Source organism: Mesoplodon bidens (assembly GCF_964165515.1).
Source record: "Mesoplodon bidens genome assembly, chromosome: 16".
In the NCBI taxonomy this organism is placed as follows: domain Eukaryota; kingdom Metazoa; phylum Chordata; class Mammalia; order Artiodactyla; family Ziphiidae; genus Mesoplodon; species Mesoplodon bidens.
Window position 1 is genome coordinate 77,321,762 of NC_138173.1, and position 22,472 is coordinate 77,344,233.

Sequence of the window (22,472 nt, forward strand, 5' to 3'; positions counted from 1 at the left end):
GGTAAAACGTAGTCAATTTTATTCTCCTTAAACCACAAAATAGAGTCTTTGGTTGTACAAACATCACTAGTTACAGTCTCGCCAGGAGGTCCCGGCTGGGGAGGGGTCAGTTAGCGGCCAGAACTCCTGAGGGGACCTCTTTAAAATGCTAATGGCCGGGTTAAAAGACTCGAGGCAAGGGTGGTGTTGGAGCTGGCAGGGCCCCCACTCCAAGTCGGGGGAGGTACCCTGACCCTCTAGGAGGGCACCGGGCCCAGGCCCCGCCGCCCCGGCCGCACGGCACGGCGGCTGCTGCACAGGGCCACCTCCTCGGGGCCCACGGCGCCTGGAGAAGGCCTGCCCAGAAGCACCATGGCCACCTCTCCATCCTCCTCTGGCAGACCTGGCCGACGGGGGCAGGGAGTGAGCTGATGGGCCCCAGGCACCCTGGGAGCACCCGGGGCCGCGCCTGCCAACTCACCAGGGCTCGGAGATGGTTCCAAGGACCTCAGCTCCTCAGCAAAATCTGGGGACTGTGATGGGGAGAAGGGCTGCTCAGGGCTCTGCCCCAGACCTGCCTGAAACCACCCACCTGAGCCTGGGTGGGTCCTTGCTGAGCCCTGGCTGGAGGATGGGAGGTGGGTGGACAGGACTGGCCACAGAGAGACAGGGAGGGTACCAGAGGAGGGGACAGGGCTGGGTGACAGGCACAGCAGAAAGGTGGCAGGAGCTGGTCGGGCTGTCTTGCAGAAGGGCCAGGAGGGCCCGGTACCTGCATGTCATAGACAGGTCTGGAAGAGGGGAGGGCTGCGAACACCCTGTAGTCAAACTTCCTCCCAGACAAGGCCTTGAAAGGACAGCGTGAGGAGAGACGTAAAGAGCGTAAGAAGAAAGAGGGCTGGGGGAGTCTGGATCCCTGCCCCCCACCAGGGGAGGAGTGCAGGGAAGGGTGACAGTCGTTGGTTCCTCACCAAGCGTCCCGGGGAGGTGCCGGTCTGGAGGCCGAGGTCTGGAGGGACAAGAAGTGGACGTCGGGAGAGGTCCGCGCCGCAGGCTGAGCCCCCCGCCTCCCCACGACGCACAGACCTTCCAAGGGGGTGGGTGACGGGGTGGGCGCGGGCGAGGGGGCCTCGGCCAGGCGCTCCAGAGGCCCCCGCTTGCTTCGGCCCTCCTGAGACTTGCTGAGGACCATCTGTGCGCGGAGGGCGTCCTGTTCCAGAGACTTCATCCTGCGGGCAGGGGAGCGGAGGGCGGGCTGGGCAGGGTCGGAGGGCGGGGGAGGAAAGGGGCGGGAGCAGCGCGCGGGGCGGGGCCTCACCTGGCCGCCCTCCACAGTGCGCGCTTCTCGGCCTCCAGGGCGCGGCGCTCCGCCGGGGACAGGGTCCGCTCAGGCGCAGGCAGCTCCGGGCTCTGCACGCGCAGCCGCTCCTGGTGGCGCCGCTCGGCCTTGGCCGTCCGCACCGGAGCGCCGCCTCCCTGCGGCGGGGGAGACGCGGGGCCAAGCCTGGGCCGGGCGACAGGAGAGCCGGGTGGAGGGGCGCCGCGCGGGCGGAGAGTGGGGAGGGGAGACGCTGGGGGGCGGCCCCTCCCCCCTCTCACCCTGCGGCGGGGCCCCGGCCGGCCCAGGGCGGCTCCTCCTCGGGCTCCTCGTCCTCCGGGGCCTCGCCTTCCGGGCGCCCCGCGTCCGCCGCGTCCCCCGCCGCCTCGTGCAGCATCTGCGTCCTCTTCTGTTGCAGCTTTCGGGCTGGGGGAGGGGAGGGGCGGGGCGGGGCGGGGCGGGTCAGGCCACGAGCCCGTGCTCCCCTCCCCGACCCCCCCCAACCCAGTCGGCTGCTTACCTTCCTCCTCCTGCATCTTCCGCAGGTCGTCGGCACCCACCAGCGACACGCGCTTAGGGGGGCCCCCGGTCTGGGGCACCCGCACCTCCAGCTCGAAGTACTTCTGCCGCTCGCGGAAGGACAGCTGCTCCGGAGAGGCCGTGGGCCCAGGCGTGGGGGGCTGGGGAGTGCACGCCCTGAGAGCCGGTCCCTCGGGTCTCGCACCCCGGCAGGAACACGCAGCAGGGGACCGGTGGGCCGCCCACCACCTACCTGGGCAGGGGCCTCCAGGGGCGGGTGCAGGCCGGGCACAGCAGCGAAGGTCCTATACGCCTGCTTCACGTTGGCGGGCAGCTCGTCAGGGGAGGGCGGGGAGGGGGGCTGGCGGACGGGGCACAGTGAGCTGCGTGGTGACAGCTGTCCTGGCCGCAGCCACCACCCCTCCCACCACCAGCTGTGCTTGCTGACTGCCTCCCCTCCCGCCCGCCCCCCCGCCCCCACGGGTCAGGGCACTCACGGATTGGGGATCACCTCTGCCCCTGAGGGCCGGGGAGCCCCTTGGCCAGGCCTGAGCCACTGGCTGGATCACCCCAGGCTTTGTCTGCAAAGGGCAGGTGCAGGGGCCAGAAGGAGGAATCGGTTCAGGGGAAGGGATGTGAGGATGGCGGGGGGGACGGGGAAAAAAGAGAGATGGAGCCAAGGTGGGTGGCTGGGTGGGTGTCCAGGGTGTGAGGCCAACACTCACCCATCTGCTGTGTCGGAAAGGGGCGGAGGCTGGGAGCTGGGCTCCAAGCTGGCACTTCCAGTGCCCACCCCTACCCTGCCCCCAGGCGAGAGGGGGGTGCCCACGGACCGGCCCTCCCCATGCAGCAGAACCGGGGAGCCTCTGCAAGCAGGTGGGGGTGGGGGCAGGGCCAAGCTGGCCCCCAGGGGCTCCCAGACGGGAGGACGGATGGGGGTGAGGCCGCCCTGACCACCCACAGCCCATCTGCCCAGGGAAGCCACAGGAGCTCCCCAGCCCCATGCCACCCAGCTCTGCCAGGAAGGGGCCCACAGGTTGTGTCCTCAAGAGTGACGGAGGGCAGCTGGGGGGAGGCGCTACCCCCTGGCAACCGCCTTCCCAGAGGAGGGGGCTCTGCAGGCAGCACCCCTCTGGAGTCTGCCACCCCCCCACCCCCGTGTGCACTCACCTGCTGGTGGCCAGGGGAACGGGGGGCCTCAGTCATCTTCCCGCCGCTTGCCCCAGACGGCACCTGGAAGAGCCGAGTGGTGGGTGGGATGAGGGCTGGGCAGGGCTGGGGCCCCACAAAGGAGGACCTGGGGGGTGGGGTGCTTGCTTTGGTCGCAGAGGCTGGTCCTCAGCTCCCTGACCTGACCAGCCCAGGGAACATCCCGAGACAGGCGGGCTTTCCCCACAGCGGGGCCACCCACCCTCCCCATGAGCCTCAGAGATCCATAAGCCAGGGAGGCCCCGACTCCTGCCAGCCACCCTGTAGCTGTGCCCCTTTTGGTCAGAGGACACTGGGCTCCCACCCATCCTGGGGACTTCCTGCTCTTGCCTGTTTGTGGCCAAGGGAGGGAGGGTCTTCACAAAGGCCCTGAGCAGGCTCCCTCAGCCCCCAGGCCCCACTCGGCCTCTCACCCAGCGCAGCCTCCCCACTGCAACTCCTGGACCCTCCTCCCAACCACTCACGGTCAGTCCTGTGGGGTCTCCCAGCAGCAGCTGGTGGGGCACACCCTCGGGGAGGGGTTATTTCTAGCTTTGGGGAGAGGAATGAGAACCACATGCCTGCCGTCCAGCGTCCCCTCCCCCAGCTGGGAGTGCTGGGCCGCCTCGCCAACCATGGCCTCTGGGGCTCCCGCAGCTGCTCCAGCCTGTTCTCCCCACCGTGGCTGGTGCCCGATCCCACCCTGACCACTCCGGTGGCCTCAAGCTGCCCCTGCCTCTGGCCCTGGCCCAAGCCCTCTGGGCCCACACAGCCCCTCTGCCCAGCCTGCCTGGTGAGTCTGAGGGCAAGAGAAGGGTTGGGGCGGAGGCCAAGGGCCTTCTCAGAAGCTGGCCCTGCCGCGCCGCACCTCACGTCCTGGGCTCTAAGGAGGGGCCAGAAGCATCAGAAGCATCTGCTTCACGGCTTGGTTCACGGATTCAGGAGGACGAGACACGTGCCAGGCTGGGAGGGCGCCCTGGCCAGTCCCCTCCTCCAGCCCCTGTGCCACGTGAGGGCCCTCCGCAGGCCTCAGCCCTTCCCCTGGGGGCAGCCGCCTGACAGCCCTGCCCTGCAAGGGTCTCAGGCGGAGGGAAGGAGGTTAAGACAGGGGCAGGACTGACGGACAAGTAAGCAGACAGAGGCCAGGACTGGGGTGTGACAACCAGGGACTGACCCTCTGCACGCTGCCGGCACTGGGTGTGGCGGCCAGGGCACGGCAGTCCAGCGTCAGGCTCTCCAGGCTCTGACCCTGGGGAGCAGATGGACACAGGGCTACCAGGGGCTGTGCCTGCCGCCGAGTGTGGGGCGGGCAGCTGTGAGGGGGGCGGGGTGGGCAGCCAGAGCTCGGAGCCATGGGCCTGTGTGAGGAGAAGCCCACCGTGCAGGGCAGGGACAACCCGGACACTCACCACGGCCTCCGGCCCCCACTGTGGGGTCTGTCCAGGCAGCTCCTTCTCCTGTGAGCAGAGACAGTGGTCAGGACTGACGGCCTTAGGCTCCCGAGCCCTGGGGCTGCTGGCTGCCGGCGGTTCTGACCTTGCCGGGGCCCTCGGGGCTCAGCTCCCGGTCGATGGAGGAGATGCTTTCCAGGCTGTTCCGGCGGCCAATGCCCGCTGCAAAGGGGTTGGCGATGATGCCTGGGGACACCTGCGGGAGGGGCGGGCTGAGTGACCACACAAACCTGAGGTGGCCTCTGGGGGCGGACTGTGTGAGCAGCGCCGCCGCCCACTCAGGACACCATGCCATCATCCTTTCTGTGACTCGGGGCACCCACAGGTCACGTCTGTACACTGCGTGCACCAGAGGATGTTCTGATGCAGGGCAGGATTCCCAGGCAGTGACGCTGGGCCATGGGGCAGAGAAGGCTGTGGCCACCTAACAGTCACCCCGGGGAGCAAAGAACTGACAACAAGGTGGCGGGGGTGGGGGTGATGCAGCAACGTGCCTGACGGCACAGAGCGGGCCTGAGGCGGAGGTCCAAGTGGCGAGGGGGACAACACTGGTTCTCACATCAGAGGAGTCTTGAATACGGAAGAGCTGGCCCGTGGTGCTGACTGGAATGAGGGGTCAAGGCATGATGCGACCACACGCCCTTCCAGAAGTACAGAGACTCGCGGAGGCACACGCGCCTACGTTCACAGGTGTGATTCCAGCCACTGAGAGGTCCTGAGACCACGGCACCCCGACAGCCGTGAGGACGCCCAGGGCCCAGGTTTTGGCTTCTAAGTATCACTTTCCACTAAAGGAACCAGTGCTCCTGGGTGGGAAAGTATGCAATGACCCCAGACATCTTGTGCCAGAAAGTGAGCGGCTCAAAGGGAGGGGGGTCATGCTGACAGGGCAGGGCCAGCCAGGAGCCCCTCTCATCAGCCAAGGGGGGTCACGCTAACAGGGCAGGGCCAGGGCCAGCCAGGAGCCCCTCTCATCAGCCAAGTCTGGGATGGCTTGAGCACCAAAATCAACAGCAGTAGTGACAAACTGTCACCTGTGAAATAAAATGGAAACTGGCACGTCTACGCTAAGGAAGAAGGGAAAACTCCTCCTCAGGGCAGGAAGCCGCCCAATACATGTGGAAGGAACAGCGGGGACTGAGGCGTGGACGGCAGCGGGGCTGCTGCCCGGGGGAGCCCGACGGAGAGCAGGATAGTTACACGGTCTCACAGCAGCTCCCCACGAAGCACTTGTTAATTTCAAGGGAAAAGCGTCACTTTGTGGAGCAGCCCGCAGACGCCCCCGTGGACAGGGTCCCTGACGGGACACCACCATCCATGCGTCCTGGTGGGAGGCCCTTGAAGACAGTGTCACCTCTGTGTCAACCCTGCCAAAAGGGCATCCACTGAAGCCCGTCCTAAGGAAACACTGGACAGACCCACAGCGAGGGATGTTCCACACAGTGATGACGGCCTGTGCTCAAGGCCAGAGTTCAAGGCCAGAGTCAGGGAGACCTGAGCAGGCGTGGCAACCAGACACCCGCATGCCCCGGACCGTGGCCTTGGCGTAGCCCCAAGACCGCTGGTGGGACGCACATGGGGGCTATGAGTGAGTGTTCTTGACGCTTTCCTCCAACTTTTTTTTTTTTTTTTTTGCGGTACGCGGGCCTCCCACTGTTGTGGCCTCTCCCGCTGCAGAGCGCAGGCTCCGGACGCGCAGGCCCAGTGGCCATGGCTCATGGGCCCAGCCGCTCCGGGGCATGTGGGATCCTCCCGGACCGGGGCACGAACCCGTGTCCCCTGCATCGGCAGGCAGACTCTCAACCACTGAGCCACCAGGGAAGCCCCTTTCCTCCAACTTTAAAATTATTTTATATACTTGCTTATATCTTTCAGAAAGAAATAATGGCAGGAGAAAGCAACACTAAGGCAGATGATGGCCTGTGGGGTGGAGACGGGACTGACTCCTCAAGGTGCGTGTCCGTAGTTCTGGCTTTGGGGCCACGTAAGACTTATAATAAGAAAGTGACTGGGGCTTCCCTGGTGGCGCAGTGGTTGGGACTCCATGCTCCTAATGCAGGGGGCCCAGGTTCCATCCCTGGTCAGGGAACCACATCCCACATGCTGCAACTAAGAGCCTGCGTTCCACAACGAAGATCCCACATGCTGCAACTAAGACCCGGTGTAGCCAAATAAATTTAAAAAAAAGATGCTATTAATGCTTTCATTATTAGTAATAATATTGATATGGCTTTTTGAAATTATAATTATGGTAATGTTACTTAATTTACTGAAACAGTTTTTAAGATGAGAAAAAGAAATACACATATAGGGCTTCCCTGGTGGCGCAGTGGTTGAGAGTCCGCCTGCCGATGCAGGGGACACGGGTTCGTGCCCCGGTCTGGGAAGATCCCACATGCCGCAGAGCGGCTAGGCCCGTGAGCCATGGCTGCTGAGCCTGCGCATCCGGAGCCTGTGCTCTGCAAGGGGAGAGGCCACAACAGTGAGAGGCCCGCCTACCGCAAAAAAAAAAAAAAAAAAAAAAAAAAAAAAAAAAAAGAAATACACATATAAAATCAAAAAAGCCAAAACCCTGTAACCTTAAATATGAATTGAAAGTAACAGTACAAATTCATGATTTTTCTCCTTCCAAAAATATCCACTTCCCAGGATTCATGTGCTGCAGAGGCCCTGGAGCGACCACAGCTCAGAGCCACAAGCACCCGGCCAGTGACAGCTCTGAACCCCACACCCAGGGCTGGGGCAGGAACTACGTGGACATCTGGTCACCAGAGAGCAGGACGCTCACGAGCGACGGGTGTCACACTCAAAGGACACGGGAGCCACACTGCCCAACAAGGACGGCACACCAAGAATATACAGACCCTAAAAACAAAGACAGAAAAACACCTCTGTAGCCATCTCTGGGGGTTTCCAAGGCACCAGCTTGTTACTTAAAAAATCAACAAATGAAAGAATCAAAGTATTTATCACACCTCTTGTGTATAAAGTCTTATTTTAGGATTAAAAAAATAGCTGATAAAGAAAATTTCTTCCTTACAGAAAGGTCAGTAGAATAACTAAAAGCAACAGATGTAGAAGGAATAACTGAAGCATTCTTCTTTAGAGCAGTTATCAAGGAAATACTGAAAAAGAAAGGCAGTCTTGATCAAAATCCTAAAGCTGGTTATTTGAAAAGTCCATTCAAATACACAAGACTTTGGTGAGTATGATGAGAAGGAAGAGGCAACAGAAATCAGATCAAAAAGGTGACAGAGGGCTTCCCTGGTGGCGCAGTGGTTGAGAGTCCACCTGCCGATGCAGGGGACACAGGTTCATGCCCCGGTCCGGGAGGATCCCACATGCTGCAGAGCGGCTGGGCCCGTGGGCCGTGGCCGCTGGGCCTGCGCATCTGGAGCCTGTGCTCCGCAGCGGGAGAGGCCGTGGCAGTGAGAGAAACCGCGTACCGCAAAAAAAAAAAAAGTGATAGAAACACAGAAGAGGAGAGGCGGAGGAGAGAGAATATTCCCAACCTTGCACCAACATGCTGAGAACTACAGTGAGGAGGCTTCTTGGAAAGTGCACAGCGGCCCCTGAGGCCCTGCAGCCGAAGACCGGCCACCAGGGCTGTCCGACTGTACAGGAGCCCCGAGGGGCTGCGGCCCAAGAGCAAGACAGGCGGGTACTAATGACAGTCCGCCCCACCACCGTGCAGAGCGCCGGGGAGGAGGGACAGGGTGCGGGCTGACACAAAGGCGGGTTTGTAGGATCCAATCAAAGTTCGGGGAAACGGCTGCAAACTCTGATTCCTATACAGGTCAAATGGGTCAATGCAGATGAGCCAGGTGGGCCGAGGTTAAGAGAAATGGGGGTGGGGGGACAAATGGTGTTACCCCTTTTCCTTTCAAGCACCAAGCCAGCCAGAGGGAACCTGTGTGCTGAGCTTCAACCCCACTTGGCACAGGGCTGTAAAAACCATCAATGAAGGGACTTCAGAAAACTCAACACCCACTTCAGAAAATAATTCTCACAGGTTATAAATGGAAACAGCCCTCCAAATTAAAAAAAAAAAAAAGCTATATAAACTACAGCCTGGAAGTCGGCACAAGGGAAGGCCACTGGCCACCGCCACCACTGGGTCCCGGGGGGATGGAGGAGCCTGACCTCCCAGGAAAAGGGGACCCGCAGCCACCAATCGGGCCGCAGGCAGGGCTTCCGCTAGGGGATGAAAGAAAGTCACCGATGGGCATTAATAAGGAAACAAGAGCAACCTATGAATGTGCCTGGGGAAAACTTACAGTCAGAGATCAAAGCTAATCCCTGAGTCCCAACCAACTTTTGTTAGGGAACTTAGCAGGTCCATTTAGGAAACACATGAAAATAGACTAAACTTTTCAAAAGAAGAAAAAAAGTGGGTGACTTCACTGGTTAGGTCTTGAAATACAGTCTAAAGTGGCTATACTGAGGACAGCAGCATTGGCCCAAGAGCGCGTCCGGCTCCCCAGGGCCACATCCTGGGCCACAGGAATGTGGATCTGACCCACAAGGAAGTCAGATTTCCCCAAATCAGTGGGAGAATGACAGACGTTTTAGTGCATACCATTGGGACAAAAGATCCATTTGCTTGAAAAGCAATTCCAGGTGGATTACAGAGCTGTATGTTTTCTAAAAAAGTGCTTTGACAATCTTGCAACAGAGAAGATTTTCCTAAGCAAAAACCAAACCCAGAGATCATAAAGAAGTTTAGAAGACTTAATTCATAGAAGTCTCCATTTCTGTAACCCCAGAGAGGCTGTTCCTAAACAGCAAAAGACAAAACCACTCATGCCCTATGTAATAAAAGACTGAAACTTACAACAAAAAGGAGCAACTGCAAGTTACACAAGTTACGTGAATTAGTGACTAAAGACAAACTCCCAAAAGGAAAAGGAGGAGGAAACTAGATGGCACTGCATGCCCGATCCCACGGAAACAGAAGCCGGTGCTGCCTGAGGCTGGGAGGGGGCGGGAGACCGGGCAAGCCTGTGGCCTCTGGCCCAGCACCCACTCTTCCAGGACTCTTTCCTGCAGAAACTCCCCCCAAAGCATAAAGATGGGCTCCTGAGCGCTCTGGCTGGTAACACAGCACAGATACAGCAACAATGGAGAGAAGGCCAGACGCAGGAAGTCAAAGAACCACCGGCAGAACACAGTGAGGGCCCCCTGTAAAGTCTGGAACACACCAGCCCCTACCCTTTACCATAAAGCTGTATTTATTCTCCCTCTTTGTACAAAAAGCTTTAAAATAAGTAAATGTATGGACTAAAACACTTAAATACACATTTTAATTAAGTAAATGGAAGGCAAAGCCTTCTCTGGAAACCTGAGAGAGACTGCTCCCCAGAAACGACAGGGTTCCAGTGACTACACACAGATGTGGGCATGGAAGCCAGCAGAGGGTGGCCCCAGAACCCAGGGAGTGGGGCCTCCAGCCCAGCCTCCAGCCCTGGAGCAAAGAACACCAATGCAGAACCCTTCCCCGCTCAGGAGACAACACGCAGGACGAGGGTGATCCCTCCCGGGCAGCGCAGGGCAAGTGGGGCAGTAAGTCACCATCCCAAGGATCCACTGCAGGCCAAACCAAGGTGACCGCCCCATCCCAGAGGTCGTGCCAGCAAGGGCACCCTCAGGGTGGAGCTAGCAGCCACTGCAGGTGACGAGCCTTCAGAGGCCCGGGCGGGCATCAGTTTATGCCGGGGGCCCGGGGACAGCCATGGAGAAAACAAAACGGAAAAGACCAGGACAGCGGGACCCTCCGAGCAGAGGGGACGCTGAGGCTCGGAAGCCAGGCCTGTCCAGGACACAGACCGGGCCAGGCACCAGGCCTCCAGAGCCCAGACACTCTCCAGGGAGCTAAGAGGGAGGACAGCTGGGTTCCGCCACAGGCCCACCTGGGATGGGGGCATCCTGGGCGCCGAGCTCCCTGCTGAGGCGCTGCCAGGAAGAGCAGGACGGCGCCCTGGGCCAGCAGGGTGGGGTCCTGTGCGAGTCTGCAGGGAGGCCGTGTGCCCGGCTCTGTGCCATCCTGCCCTGGCCCAGCGGCCACACGGTACAGGTACTGCTCACCTGGAAACAGGTGACTCAGCCTTTTCTTTCAAGACACGACCAGGCCGTCTATGCACATGCTTCGTCCAACCCGGGCCAGAGCCTCCACAGGCCATGAGCGGTGGCCAAGACCAGGGCCCAGCACCGCCCTGCTCACCCCCGGGGCTGAATCACGACGGCCGAGCGCTTCCCAGGCTTGGAGGCGGAAACGGTCAGCTGTCCCGGCCCGCACAGGGGCAGGTCACCGGGACCCCTCCAGGGAAGGACCCAGTCCCCGTGGCAGAGCACCGGCCGGGCGGGGGCACTGACCTCGGGGGCGCTGGTGTCGAAGCCGTCACAGACAAGCACAGTCAGGGTGTCGCCCACGCTGCGTAGCAGCTGCACGGCTTCGCCGTGCGTCAAGCCCAGCAAGCTCTGCTGGTTCACCTCCAGCAGCCGCAGCCCCACCCGCAGGCGACCATCTCGCCCGGCCGCTCCTGTGGGGCTCACCTGTGGGGAGACCCGGCCCCAGAGCTCAGGACCAGCCCACGCCTGAGCCCCCTTCTGCCCCGAGGAATGCAGTGGAGCGGGGCCGACGAGGCGGGGCGCTCACCTTGGAGATGAAGATGCCCTCGTCCGTGGGGTCACAGGGGTTCCCTGCGTGGCCCTTGGTGCCCCCACGGATGCTGATGCCCAGCTTCTCTCCAGGGGCCTTCTGGATACAGAGCTCCCGCATGCCTGGGGGCGGCGGGTCCCTCCGCACGAGCAGGACCAGCTCCAGGCAGGGCCGGAGCAGGGCGCTGACCGCTTCCTGGTGGGTGGCGTCCCGCACATCCTGCCCATTCACTCCCAGGATGCGGTCCCCAACCCGCAGGCCACTGCGTGCAGCCAGGCCCCGGGGGAGCACCTGTTGGGGGAGGGTGGTGCGCAGTAGGCTGGGGCTCTGGCCGCCCTGTGCTTGGGCTGGGCCCTCTGTGCACAAAGATGCCTGCAGGGTCCGCCCTACCTTAGAGATGAACACGCCGGGCTCCTGGACGCCAAATGGGTGGCTGGAGTGGTCGGAGCCCCCGACAATGCTGAGCCCCAAGGGGCCCCCAGCTCTCGGCAGACAGATCTCCTGGGGACATGGAGGGGTGAAAGAGGTGGCTGGAACAGGCCTGGCAAAGTACCAAAGGGGCACTTTCCAAGCCCAGAGAGTGTGTGGGATCAGGGCGCTCCACTGCAGGGAGGCCATTTTGCAGTGCACAAGAGACCACAGGAGGAGGAGACCCGCCACTGAACGACGCCCTGGTGACCTGGAGCCGCAGAGGGCGTTAAGTACTTGCTTTCCCACCGATGCGGCTAACACCCCATCCCTAAAGCCGTGTGGACATGCAGGAGGGGGCCGGGTAGTGGTTAAGGGTGGGGACTGGGGTCTCACCTCCACTGGGTACGGCCCCTCCAGGGCAGCAGCCAGCAGACTGGGGGCCAGCCTTAGCGGCCCGGGCTCCCCAGGGGTGGCGGTGGCCATGGTGGTGGTGGTAGCAGCAGGGGGTGGGGGGGAGTGTGGCGGGGGAGCGGGGGCAAGTGGCCCCCCGGCCTCCCGTTCCAGCAGCAGGGCGATGGTGGGAGAGGCAGCGGTCAGCAGGGAGACGGCGTGGTCGTGCCTGGCCTCCGTCATGTCCACCCCGTTGATCTGCAAGAGTGGGGCCAGTCAGGGGGCCCCATGGGGCGAGTGAGGTGGCTGGGTACTGGGGGAGCCCCACTGCCCCCACTCACGGAGAGGACGCGATCGCCGACCTGCAGGGTGCCCGCCCGGTGGGCGGCACCCCCCTCAGCAATGCGGGAGATGAAGATACCCTGCAGGGGAGAGGGAAGGGGAGCTCTGTACTGCAGGCTGGCCTGGCCCCGCCCCGCCCCCCAGCACCCCTCCCTGGCCCTGCCCACCCGCCTCACCGGGTCTCCAGCCCGGTAGGGTGTGGAGCCTTTCCCCCCAGCGATGCTGAAGCCCAACCCCTTCTCGCTGCGCACAAGGCAGGCCACGTGGCGCTGGCGGAGGGGCCCGGGGGGCTCGGGCTGGAGCAGGGGCAGGCGCAGGCCGCCTCCCCACCGCTCCCGGGGGCTGTAGTCGTCCTCGGGCCGCAGAGGCGTGACGGTGACCGCGTTCTCGGGCTCCACCATACGCTCCCGCCACAGCCGCATGTGCACGGTGGTGCCCGCCCCACGCAGTGCCTCCACGGCCTGCTGGTGCTCGGCGTCCTGCAAGGCCACGCCGTTCACCTGCAGGCCACAGCGCTCGTCAGGGCAGGCCCCTCTACAGGTGGGCAGGCAGAGCAGGGGACATGCCACAGGGAAAAGTGGTGGGCCGTCACTGCCCCTGCTCATGGGCACTGGCTATCTACGTGCCCACCGCCTGTGCAAGCCCAGGGCCAGGACGCCAGCAGGCCGAGAAGAGCAGGTGGAGGCCCCTCCTGCTGGTCCACACCTGGGTTCCCAGATCTGGAAACCCCTGCCACGTTCTCATCTGAGCAATCCCACAGCCAAACATACCCATGGTTTCTGGGCTTCTGGCCCCTTGCCTCCACCCTGCCCCTGACTCAGGCTCTCCCAGCCATCGGGGTACAGCAGTTCCTCCATAGAATTCGGGTGTAGGACCAGCCCCGCCTGGCCCTGCAGCCTTCTGTCCACTGGCGCCCCTGCCCCGTGGGCCGGGCACACTGCCCTCAGACCCTGCCCTATCGTGACAGCTGTGAACACCGGCACGTGGCCTCCCATGATGAGCTCACCTGCCAGGGCTGGGTGGCCAGGTGCACAGGCAGGGGCTCCAGGGCAGGAACAACCCGCCACCCAAACGTGTTAGAAGTCTGAGCCCCTCCTAGACCAGCCCTCAGGAGCGGATTCCTCCTTGAGATCTCTGCTCCTGGCACAGCCAGAGCCCCATCCCACCAGGCCTGCCGCCCAGACGGGGGTCTCTGCCTCAGGGGCTGGCATCTGGGCCCCCTGAAGCTCTGGCTTATGAGCTGCACGCCTCACCAGGGGTCCTGTGCTTGGGGCTCTCAGGAGAAGAGCTGGCTGCAGGGAAGGCAGCCGAGCACCCGACAGCCAGGATGTGAGGCCCCGAGGGCCCAGTACTTCACTCAGACAGGGGCCGGGGGCTGCCGACTCACCTCGAGAAGTTTGTCGCCTACTCGGACCCCAGCCTGAGCTGCAGGACCCTCCTCAGACACCCGGGAGATGAATATGCCCTGGAGGATAGATAGGAACTAAGCCCGAGAGCGTAGGCAGAGGCCACGGAGGGGCCTCCACCCTGCCCTTCTGGGGGAGGGGCCCTTGGCAGCTTTGCGAGGCACAGAGGCCCCCAAGTCGGGGCTGCAGAGACGCCCAAGGGTGCGGGAAAAGCAGAAGTGGGCCTGGGGTGGTCAGAGGGGCTGGGCACGGGCCGTCGCAAGGTCCCAGGTGTCAAGAGAGCGAGAAGGTGCTAGTCAAAAGCTTCCAGAGAATTTTGACCGCGTGCCTAGCACAGCGGCAACTAGCGAAGGAAGGAGAGGCTGAAGAAGACTGCGGGCAGGCGGGGCAGCCCCGACCTCCAGGTCTCGTTCATTCTCTGGGGGACGGGGACCCCAGGGTCCTCAGGGCCACCAAGCAGCGCAAGCAGGACGGAGTGGGCGGGGCAGCAGCGGCTCCTCACCTCGTCGTCGCCCTTGTAGGGGGTGGAGCCCTTGCCGCCCGCGATGCTGATGCCCAGGCCCCCAGTCTGCCGCACGATGGTGAGCGTCAGCTGGAAGCAGAACAGACATACGGTGTCCAAGGACGGCCGAGGGAGCAGGGCTGCTGGTGGACTCAGCGGGAGGCGGGGAGGGCCCAGGCCCCCCTGGCCACTGACCACCTCTCCCAGGGCTGGCTCGGGCCACAGAGGAGCTGGACAGGGCGGGTAATGCCAGGGTTGAGGGAGTACAACCTGGAGAGAGCCCTCGCCTGAGGGTGACGAGGCTGCCCTACAGTGCCCGGGCTGGCGTGCCGCAGGCAGGGCGGTGGGGGACGCCCAGCACCCCCCCGAGATTGGCCACCCTCACCTGGAGGCCAGCGCCCTGTCCCCACCCATCTGTGCCAGAGGGCCGTCAGGCGCCCCAGGCCCCGGCTCTGAGGTGGCAGGAGGCGGCCTGCGCAGGAGCGGGGGATGGAGACGCAGAGCCCGCAGCCCGGGCAGCGAGGCCGGCGGCAGCCTGGGGTACAGAGCACAGAGCGGCAAGCGAGTACAGACCTCTTCCTCCTCAATGCGAGCGGGCTCTATCAGCAGGTTATTGGCCTGGTCAAACGACACCCCCTGTCAGGACAGGACCAGCAAGGGCATGCAGGTCAGCCACGCCCAGCCCCGCCACCGCCTTGCCCGGCCCCACCTCGAGCAGGAAAGAGAGAAAAGACCACACCAAGCTCCCACAGCCTGAGTGCCGGGCCCTTGCTGCCTGTGCCTGTGCCTGGCGCTGCCCCCAGGCGCGGGGTCCCCTCCAGCCTGGAGGCCTGGCTGCTTCTGCCAACCTGCCAAATGGGGTCACAGGGGGGCCCCACCACAGGCTGAGCCTAGGCCTGGCTGTCCCGGTTTTGACTGTCCAAGGCCCTCTCAGCTGTCACGGCATCATGCCGCCGTGCTCAGGGAAGAATCACTGACGACGCAGACACAGGGGCGCTATGGCAGCGGGGCAGCCCTCGGAGGAGACCGGACGCCAGGGGCCCCGTGAGAGCCACCTGAGGACCAGGGCAAGGAGGCGGGTGAGGGCCCCACGGCTGGCCTGAAGGCCAGCCCTCAGGAGAGCCAGGGAAGGCAGAGGAGCCCGGGCAGAGAAAGAGTGGCCGCCAGAGCCCTGGGATGGGGCTGCGAGGCCAGCAGGGAGCTCTGGGTGGAGCCAGCAGCCAGCCTGGGGAGGAGGGCGGGCAGGTGGGGACAGGCACCGCCCTCAGCAGCTGGTTTCAGGACACGGGCCTCGAGTGTCACCTGAGATCCCGCCAGCGCGCGCCGAGGGGCCTGGCCGGCCTGGCCTGGGCTGGCGCGTGGGGTCACACCCACCTTGACAGAGGGTGCACAGGCCGCAGCCCCCTCGCTCTCCTCCTTCTCGCCCGCCTCCTCGGCTCCTGCCGCTGCTTCCTCCTCCTCCTCGTCTTCCTCTTCCTCCTCCTCCTCCTCCTCGGCTCGAGGAGCCCAGGGCACGTGGGGGCCGTTGTGCCAGCCCCCAGACCCTACTGGGCCCTCACTATCTGGCTGTGTCCCCTGCAGCAGGGCCACCACGGCCTCGGGCTGGGGCAGCTTGGAGATCTTGAAGTGCTTCTTGTAGTGGGGCGTGTCCTTGCGGATGAGCCGCTGCCTCTCACCCGGCACGGGCCAGGGGGCCTCCAGCTGCCCCTCCTCGCTCTCGCCATCCTCCCTGGGCAGGAGCAGCGTGTCCTCCGCGAAGCGCACCGTGGGCTGCGAGAGGCCGAGCGACAGGACGTCGGTCTGGCCCACCCCCACTCAGGGGCCCAGGGAAGGTGGCAGCCGACAGAGGCTCTGAGAGGCTCCCCGCTGCTCGGATCAGAGAAGGACGGGGATCGGGGGGCCAGGAGGCTCTGCCCACGCCGTGCACTGTGCTCTCAGCAGCCTGATGCTGGGGTTCCCATCAGGGCCGCGATAAAGGTCCCTGGGGGGTCTGGGAACAACCCAAAAGGGGGATGTAAGGCGGTGCCTGATGTGGGAGAGCAGGGCCCACGCCAAACCTGGCCATGGGGTGGCGGCCCTCATCCCCAGGCCCTCGCCCCTGCCTGGGGCAGCATGGCTCCTGCTGGGCTCCACACAGGAAAGAGCACATCGGCGGGGCCCACCTGCACCTTGACTGGTCCTGAGAGCAACCTGCTCGGGAAGGAGGAGGGGCGGGGGGTGCGGCGGGGGGGAGTCTCCAAGGCCAGTCTCACCTCCTCGTAGATCTCCTCCGTGACCTCCTCCTGAGAGGTTGGCGTGGATTCCTGCTGGCTCGGCTCCTCCACCCCGGCCAGCGGGCCTGCAGGCTCACCCTGGGAGGCTGTGCCGGCAGACGGGTGCGAGTCCGCACTCAGGCCAGACTCGGTGCTCAGCCTCTTCTCCTGCGGCGGGGTCAGGTGGCGGGTCAGGCCACCTATCGGGGGACCCCACATTGCAGGCCACCCACCCCGGGGCTCCCTGCTGCCTGACCACAGCACCTCGTGGGCTCCCCCCTCCCAGCTGGCCCTTCCCTGCAGCGAGTGGAATCTGTGCTCAACCCTCTGGGGTGCCCACTGTCCCACCCCCAGGGAAGCCACACTCCACCAAACAGCTATGGGCACGCAAAGCCACTGCTCTGTGTGGCGGACCCTCAAAGGTCTTTCAAGTACCCAAGATGACACCAGCACGGGGAAGGACAAGCACCCCAAAGTGAGCACGCCTCTGCAGATAAGCTGTGGCAGCTTCCCAGGTGGAAGGCTCTGTGTCACAGACCCAGGCCCTGCCCCGTGTCCCCCAGGCACCAGATACCCTGCTGTACCCCAGGAGCCCTAAAGCTTTCCCTAGCCCTGCTGCCAAAGCTCCTGAGTGAGTAGAGTTAGGCCTGGTTCTGGCCCCAGCCCCCTTCACAAAACCAGACCACGTGGGCGCCCAAGAAAAACGCCACAGGGAATGGGCCCACTACTCAGTCTCCTCTGCCAAGGACCCAGCTGCTTCTGGCTCCTCTCTTGTAGCTGCCCGCACGTCCACACCACACGACCCCCGTGTCTGCCCAGCAGCCCTCGGTGGAGGCGGCCTGCTCTGCGGGAGTGTGTGGGCGCTTGGCCCTGAGCCCCCACCCACTGCAACCTGGCACCTCTCCTGGCCGGTTCCCCATGCCCACACAGGGCCCCGGAACCCTGCACCCAGCCTGGGGCTCCCGAGCAGGAGAGCCTGTAAGGTGGGCATCCCTCCCGCGCCCCGCGGATCCCCCCAGGCACCTCCTCCGAGGGCGGGGGTGAGGGTGAGTGCTGTGCAGAGTCGGGCCTGCAGGAGGCGGCTTCGCTTCGACGCTCCACACCCCTCTTCATCACCTTGAGCTCGCTGGGGTGAGGCGTAGCCCGACGCTGAAGGCCCTGCAGTGGGCACAGGGGTGAGGGGCGGGGCGGGGCCGGGGTCAGGCGGGGGTGGGGAGGAGGGAGCCCCCCGGGGACCCCACCCCCCCCATACCCGTTTCTCGGCAGCGGCTTCCTCCTCTGCGTCCTCATCACCCGCGGGGGCCTCCAGGAACTGGATGACGCTGACGCGGCCGAGCGGGGCGTCACCCCAGCTCTCGGAAGGGCTGCTCCGCGGCCCCGGGTCCTCTGTGGAAGCGCGCATCAAGGGGAAGCCCCTCCCCGCCCGAGGCCACGCCCCGTCCTGCCCCCCAGCAACCTACCGAGGCTGGGAGGGGGCTGCTGGGGCAGCAGGTAGCAGGTGAGCACCTTCTCGCCGGTCTGGGCGTCGTCCTCAGTCTGGAACCGAAGCATGGGCTGAGCCTGGTTCTCTGCCAGCCACAGGGCCTTCAGGTTGAGGTGCGTGAGTGCGAACGGCAGACTCTGCAGACTGGGGGCCGGGGGCACGGTTAGCTCAGGGTGGGGGAGGTGGGGGGGCACAGTGGGCATGGTCAGCTCAGTGGAAACCAGGCCAGGCGGGCATGAGGGCTACTCACCGGTTCCCGGCCACATCCAGCACATGCAGCTCGGCCGTGTGGGCGAGCTCCGGTGGCAGGACAGCCAGGCGGTTGTCCCTCAAAGAGAGGACGCTGAGTGCCATGCAGCCCCCAATCTCAGATGGCAGTGCCTCCAGGCGGTTCCGGTCCACGTTGAGGTTCGTCAGCTTGCTCAGCTTCCCCAAGGAGCGGGGCAGGGCCTGGCCGGGAGGAGGGAGGATCAGAGATCAGCAGAAGCCCCCGGGAGATGAGCGCTCTCGGAGGGCGGTCTCTGCCCCTGCTCCAGGGCCCCGACCCCTCCAGCCGCTGGTCTCCCGCCACTCCACACGCCTCCAGACGTCCCCCGCTTCTGCATCCCATGCTAACTCTGAAACCAGCCACCAGCGGGACCGGGCCCCACCGTCAGCAGGTTCTCCGTGAGGATCAGCTCTGACAAGTTGTCACAGTCCCCGATGGCCTCCGTCACCTCGCAGAGGCGATTCTGGTCTACCTTCAAGATGGACAGCTGCTTCAGCTGACCTGGCGTTAGGAAGACGTGGTGACAGGGCTCAGCGAGGCAGGGAGCCCAGTCACCCACGCGACTGAAACAGCCCGCCCCTCACCCTGCCTCCTGCGCCTCGAGGACACTTAGAACTCACCCCCCCACCCTTGCCATCCTGCTGCCAACCTGACCACGCCCACCAGCTCCCACGCACCAGCTGCCCCCGACCTGCCATCGTGCCCTCACGAGCTCACCATCCCCACTCACCACCACAAACTGCCCCGGCTCCTCGGGAGCAGCACCAGCCATCCCACTCTGGCCTCAGGCCAGTCTCCCCCTCCTCAGGGCTGTGTCCCAAGACGCAGCAAAATCAGGGTCCTTGCCCCAGGACCCCTCTCTAGACCTGGTTTCACCACCAGCCACACCCCTCCCAGCACTAACCAATGCCGTCGGGAAGCCGCTGCAGCAAGTTCTGGGAGAGCAGCAGGTCGGTGAGCAGCACCAGCCCCCCGAGTTCCGCAGGCAGTTCCTCCAGCCGGTTCTCTGACACATCCAGGCACACCAGGCGCCGCAGGTTCCCGAGTTCCTGGAGAGAGGTGCAGAGAGTCAGGGGACGGACAAGCGTGAAGCGGGGGCAGCCACACCCTCACTCACCGGGGGCAGGGCCGACAGCTGGTTCCGGTCCAGCCACAGCTCACGCAGGTTGGGCAGGGCCCCCAGGGTGTCGGGCTGCAAGAAGAGACAGGGACAGAGTGACGGCCAAGGCTCACTTACCCTGCCCGGCCCCACCCCACCCATGACAGCCCCGCCCTCTCCACACCAGCACTTCCAGATCGTTGCCTCCCAGATCCAGCTGTTCCAGCTTGACCAGGAAAGACAAGGACCTGCAGAGGAAACAGAGCAAGTTCTGTCGTGGGCACACGGCCCGTGGTCCTTGGGGCCGAGAGGCCTAGGCCGGCCGCTGGCAGGGCCAAGCCCACTCACGCAGGCAAGGACTTGAGCAGATTCTCCCGGAGCTCCAAGGTCACCAGGTTGGCGAGACTGAAAAAGATCAGGGCAGGGCGTGAGAAAGGCAGAAAGGTGGGGAGAGGTGCAGGAACAGGGCTCTACTGAGCCCCCCCACCCCCCAAGAATGCACTCACTTGCCCACGTCCCCAGGCAGCGCCTGCAAGGACACATCATTCAGGGCCAGATGAGCCAGGCTGCGCAGCTGTGTGAAACCTTCGGGGAGCCTAAGTGGAGCAAGGGGTCCTCAGATGCCCAGGCAGAGGCCGAAGGACCTCCCAAGCCCCAGTACCACCCCTGCCACGGCCACCACCCACCTGGACAAAGGGTTCCCACTGAAGTCTGCGATCTCCAGGGCTTTGCAGAACTTGATGCTCTCGGGGATCTCAGGGATGTCTGTGAGGAGACAGGGGTCACCACGGAGACATGCCCCCAGCCTCCAAGAGCTCAGAGCCCTTCCTGCCACCCTCAGATTCCACCCCGGACCCGCCCCAGGCTCCACACCATTCCGAGACACGTCCAGCTCCACCAGCTGCATGAAGTTGGCCACCTCAGGGGGCAACCGCTGGATCTCGTTGTCACTCAGGCCCAGCTTGCGCAGGTTCAGCAGCCGAAAGAAGGGCTGTGGGCAGGGGGTAGGGTCAGGGGTGATGGGCCCTGCAGCCGAAGCCCCTCCCTGCTCCAGGCCACACAGGAACCCCAGGGCCTGTCCCATCACCCTAGTCTGCAGTGAGAAAGGCAAGAAGGCAAAAACAGATACACACGCATCTTCCCGCACTTCTGACTTGTCACCTCAGAGTCATCCCCCCCCCCACCGCCCCGTACAACGCTGCCACGTGACTTACCTTACACGTTCAAGACTTAGCTGGAAAATCACTTATTTTTTCTGACCTGATGAGTCCCTGTTCCCTGCTCTCTGTGTTCCCTCAAGGCTCCACCCACCCCCTGAATCACCTCTTCCATCCACCCAGCAAGTGGGCCCTCCAAGGCCTGTGGTGGTTTCTGCTACTGCACCCCAGCAGCCACCCCAGCCTGAGCCCATGACAAGAATTTGGCAACTACCAAAAAAAAGTATAAAGAAAACAGGAGAAGGCCACAGATAGGGGCTGCAGGCAACGTGTGGTGGGACCTGGAGATGACCGTGAGGAGCCCTGGTCCAAGCCCAGAATGGAGCCACACCCTTTGTGGCACGCAGCCCCCAAGCATTAGGCCACTTTGCACCCCGTCTCCAAAAAGGAAATCCGTTTGTGGCCTGCTTCCTTTAACCTCCTCTCCCAAGTGGCCTTAAGAGGAGGAAAATAAGTTGTCCAGAAAGAGCAAGGCAGTGGGAAGTAGACGAACTACAGACCTGCCAAGGACAAGCACCTTAAGCCGGCTGCCCCCGACCCCACCCCAGCACCCAGGAGGAAGAGAAGAGCAGTCCGCACAGAAGCTTAGCCTCCCCACCTCCAGAGCAGTCCAGCAAGTTCCTATCCGTCAGTCACGCCCGGTTCACCTTCCACCCCATGCACTCCAACCCCATCCACCTTCCCCCACGGCTTTCAATCTGCAGCTCCTCCTCTAGGCTGTGACCATCCCCGCCCCCAGGCAGGCACCCGATGACCGCTGCCACCTGGTGCCAGCGCCGGCGGTGGGTGAGGAGGGTGGGGCTGGCCGGGGTGGGGCTCTGGCCAGTAAGAACCATCAGGGCCGACTGGAGACTGCGGCGTCCCGCCCGGGCCAGTGCCTGCTGAGGGCTCAGAGGAGCGGACTGTCGCAGCCAAGCCGACCCCGCCGACCCGGTGCGAGGGCTGGGCCGGCGGCAGGTCCAGCGGCCACTCACCTTGGGCAGCTCACGCAGCTGGTTGGCGTCGAGGAGCAGCTCCTCCAGGCTGCGGCTGTAACGGTAGATCTCCTCGGGCACGGCCTGTAGCGAGCAGTGCCGCTTGTCCACCGACTCCACGTGCCGGTTGCAGCGCCACAGCGGGATGCACTTGAGCATGGTGCGGGCGGGCGCGGGCTCAGGCGGCGGGCGGGGGGCGGGGCTCGGCCCGCATGAGCGCCGGGCCGGCCCGGGCGGGGGAGGAGCCGGGGGCGGCCCGGGGCGGCGGCGGCGGCGGCGGCGGCGGCGGCGGCGGCGCTGGGCCCGGCCCGCGCTCGGAACGCTCGGACCACGGCGGCCTGGGCGGGGGGCGCGGCCCAGCCGACGCTCAGACTCTCAGGAGGCGGCGGCGGCCCCGCATCCCGCCCGGCCCACTTGACCCGGCCCGTCCGCTCGCCCGCCGTTGTGCCGCAGCCGGAACCGCAGCCACTACCCGCCGGACTGCCCCGCCGACAACCGCCGGCAGCCGCGCAGCCCGCCGGGAAGCCGAGGCCCGCCCTCGCCGCCCCTCGTCGCCCCGAACTGCAACCCCCACAAGGCCTCGCGGCGCCGGCGCGTCCGAAGACCCGTAGCGGCACCGCGAACGGTCTGTCGGGAAGCTCGGTTCCCTCCCCCTGGCGCAAGGCATGGTGGGAGCTGAAGTCCGTCCACAGCCTGAGCTCCCGCATGCCAGCGCCCCAACCATTGCCGGCACCGAGGCTTCCTGCCGCCCCTCCCGCCCGCTGGGCCCCCTCCCCGGGCTTGGCCTCAAGACCCCACAATCCTGCCCGCCGCCCCTCTCACAGGGACGTGGGCTCCCGGAGGGTAGGGCGCCGGGCCAAGGCGGCGCTCATTCGCCTGACTAAACGTGTCCCGGGACTTCAGGGGCTCTGGGCCAGCCTTCTCGCAGTACTGCCTGCGCAGGTGACAGTGGAGCCCCACAGAGCAGGAAAGCCACCCCCACGTTCCTCCGCGGCCCCATGCGGGCACCAAGTAA

The 22,472-nt window shown here is 64.3% G+C and overlaps 1 protein-coding gene across 3 annotated transcripts; it reads right to left on the reverse strand.

The window, feature by feature from the left end:
• Positions 1–2: 2 nt before the first annotated feature.
• Positions 3–21,716, reverse strand: SCRIB (scribble planar cell polarity protein). Of its 3 annotated transcripts, XM_081258604.1 has the most exons (38): positions 21,458–21,716; positions 20,140–20,257; positions 19,953–20,031; positions 19,773–19,862; positions 19,615–19,671; positions 19,451–19,514; positions 19,285–19,359; positions 19,072–19,216; positions 18,550–18,668; positions 18,150–18,349; positions 17,877–18,043; positions 17,669–17,802; positions 17,440–17,574; positions 16,417–16,584; positions 15,539–15,934; positions 14,738–14,800; positions 14,165–14,254; positions 13,644–13,721; positions 12,433–12,756; positions 12,256–12,336; positions 11,918–12,172; positions 11,504–11,614; positions 11,111–11,404; positions 10,828–11,007; positions 4,541–4,651; positions 4,414–4,461; positions 4,179–4,253; positions 2,987–3,049; positions 2,314–2,397; positions 2,070–2,177; positions 1,818–1,977; positions 1,579–1,723; positions 1,298–1,483; positions 1,066–1,208; positions 951–988; positions 752–826; positions 461–512; positions 3–382 (listed from the first exon to the last, which is right to left on the reverse strand). In XM_081258604.1, exons 1-38 carry the CDS (start codon positions 21,614–21,616, stop codon positions 237–239), a joined length of 5,016 nt encoding a protein of 1,671 aa, XP_081114730.1. In that variant the 5' UTR covers positions 21,617–21,716; the 3' UTR covers positions 3–236. The 3 variants fall into 3 exon arrangements, with proteins under 3 accessions (XP_081114730.1, XP_081114731.1, XP_081114729.1); XM_081258605.1 differs by lacking the exons at positions 752–826; positions 2,314–2,397; XM_081258603.1 differs by lacking the exons at positions 752–826; positions 2,314–2,397; positions 4,179–4,253 and having other exon boundaries at positions 3–512.
• Between the last annotated feature and the right edge of the window lie 756 nt (positions 21,717–22,472).